At 37.4% G+C, this 2731-nt stretch overlaps 1 protein-coding gene across 1 annotated transcript in view; it reads left to right on the top strand.

Annotated features, from left to right (window-relative positions):
- The window catches only part of LOC102753602 (chromosome unknown open reading frame, human C14orf39), a gene marked incomplete at its 5' end in the record, with an annotated part of 44009 nt that overhangs the window by 28182 nt on the left and 13096 nt on the right, over positions 1-2731 (top strand). The window contains one exon of the mRNA XM_015566473.1: positions 493-668. Coding sequence (XP_015421959.1) covers positions 493-668 — 176 coding nt within the window. The remainder of the gene's footprint in view (positions 1-492; positions 669-2731) is intronic.

The following is a 2731-nucleotide window of genomic DNA, read 5'->3' on the forward strand; positions in this document are numbered from 1 at the left end:
CTGATATCCATCAACTGAATGGCAGAAAGACCAGTTGCAATGACACACACTGACCACCAGGGAGCAGGTGCTCAACACAGGAGCTGCCCCCTGGTGGTCAGTACACTCCCACAGGGGGAGCGCCACTCAGCCAGAAGCCCTGAGCCAGGCTCACGACTAGTGAGCGCAGCAGCGGTGGTGGGAGCCTCTCCCGCTTCCGAAACAGCGCTAAGGATGTCCGGCTGCTAGCTTAGGCCCACTCTCTGGGGGGAGCAGGTCTAAGACATCAGCCAGACATCCCCTCAGGGCTCCCAGACTGTGAGAGGGTTCAGGCCGGGCTGAGGGACTCCCACCACTTCCCCCAAGGGCACGAATTTAGTGTACTGGGCCTCTAGTGTAATGATAATACCATACATTAATATGGTGTTTTCCACTTCACACATTTTTATATATGTGAGTTTATTAATGCAATAACATTCATTTTTATAGTTTTCTCTTACTTTAAATTTGCAGGTTATACATGAAGAACATTTGGGGAAGCCAATAGATAATAATAATGAAGTAGAAGAAAGGGCTGAGAATTTTGCACAGACTTCTGAAATTCCTTTATTTTTAAGAACCCCTGAAGCTGTGAAAACACCTGAATCTTTGGAGAAATTACTGTTCTCTAAAACCCCCCCACTTGAAATGTAAGATTTTAATTAATAATTATAATTAAAGAACTTATGTTTTGAGTTACATAAATAATTGATAGGAATAGTAAAATGCCTATACCTTTAATAAGTTTTTATTATGGAATATGTCATCTATACAAAGGAGATACACACTAATATAATGACCCTATGTACCTATAACCCTATTTAAACTATTATCAGTTATTAACATCCTGCCATTCTTGTTTCATGTATCTTCTACCCCATTTTTTCTGCAACATTTAGCTGGAGATGGCATAGATCCTGAGTACTTATCTAGTGCAATAGTCTACATTTTTAACATTTTCCAAAGGATAAAAAAAAAAACCTATGGAAAGTTTAAAATGCTATTACCCCATGTGGTAGATTGTAGACATCATTGAATAATGTTACAGCAGTCATTTTTCCTTATGTTGCAATGTCTAAAGCAAGAATTGCTTTTCTGTAACTAACATCAATAGGCATAAATATCTCTAAAATGATAATTTAACTTTGAAAACCATAGATTTTTAATTTGCAGCTAAGAAAATAGTGCTGCATTTTTACCTTTTATAGTTCACTCCCTTCCTTAATGCTGATCCCTGAGATTCCTCTAAACCCTATGTCAAACAGATTTCACTTTATCAGGAATCTCTCACCTGTGTTCTACTGCTATCTTTAAATTTTTGTTAATTCTCACCTGAGGATATGTTCACTGATTTTTTTTTTAGAAAGAGGGGAAGGAGAGAGAGAGAGAGAGAGAGAGAGAGAGAGAGAAATAGATGTTCAAGAGAAACATCAATTGGCTGTCTCCTGCCCTGACCAGGAATCAAACCCACAACCTTTCAGTCTATGGAACGATGCTCCAACCAACTGAGCAACACTGGCCAGGGTTCTACAGCTATATTTTAAATTGCTAGTAAGAGTATTATATATATTAATGTAATACTGTTGACTCAGACACAGCATGTTCAAAGCGGACTCATCATTAAATCCAAGAACTGTAAAAGGATGTGGCAATCATATGCTAAAACCTCTTTTTATGGATGAGAAAACCGATCTATAAAGTTAAGTGATTCATTAATAGTCATAGAGGTAGTTATAGAAGTTATCTTCAGATTTCTATGTATTTAACAAACACTTAATAGCAATGTCTAAGAATTTATAAATATTACTCATTTAAGATTCACAACAACTTTATGAAATGTAAGTACATTATTATTGATGAGGAAACAGAATTACAGGTGGTACAACTCATTAGTGTTAGCATTGAGATTCAAACCCAGGCAGTTTTGCTTCCAGAATCCCTGCTTTTTTTTTTTTTTAATATATTTTATTGATTTTTTACAGAGAGGAAGGGAGAGAGATAGAGAGTTAGAAACATCGATGAGAGAGAAACATCGATCAGCTGCCTCCTGCACATCTCCCACTGGGGATGTGCCTGCAACCCAGGTACGTGCCCCCGACCGGAATCGAACCTGGGACCTTTCAGTCCGCAGGCCGACGCTCTATCCACTGAGCCAAACCGGTTTCGGCCAGAATCCCTGCTTTTAACCACTGTTTTATATACTGTCTTATCTAATTATTTCTCCAAATCTTTTTGTATTTATATACAAATCTTCTTGTATATAAAAACTGTTTTATATGCTGTCTTGTCTAATTATTGTTTCCTCATCCCTTATGCAACAATCTGACTTCTCATAAAGATTATAATTTTGTGACTGGCTTTCAGGACCTACAGAATCAAGGTTAAGAGTCTTGATTTTGAATCTGGATTGCTGCATCAAATCCCAGCTCTGGCACTGCATTATTTGGAGCAAACTATTTAACCTTTCTATGCATCAAAATCCTGTTCTATAAAATGGAAGTGATAATAATAGTACCTATTTCATAGGGTTATTTGGGGGAATAAAGCACTTTAGTGGTGTTGGAAATACCTAGAATAGAGCCTGACAGTATATTCTCAGTGGGAATTATTATCATTCTATAATTGATTGTTTTACTCTATTTAACATTATTTTCCACCTTAAACCATCTTTTTTCCTTAGGTTGTCACTTCAGTAGCTACTTCCTCCCTTTCC

The sequence above is a fragment of the Myotis davidii genome, unplaced genomic scaffold (assembly GCF_000327345.1).
Source record: "Myotis davidii unplaced genomic scaffold, ASM32734v1 scaffold281, whole genome shotgun sequence".
NCBI classification, from domain to species: Eukaryota; Metazoa; Chordata; class Mammalia; order Chiroptera; family Vespertilionidae; genus Myotis; species Myotis davidii.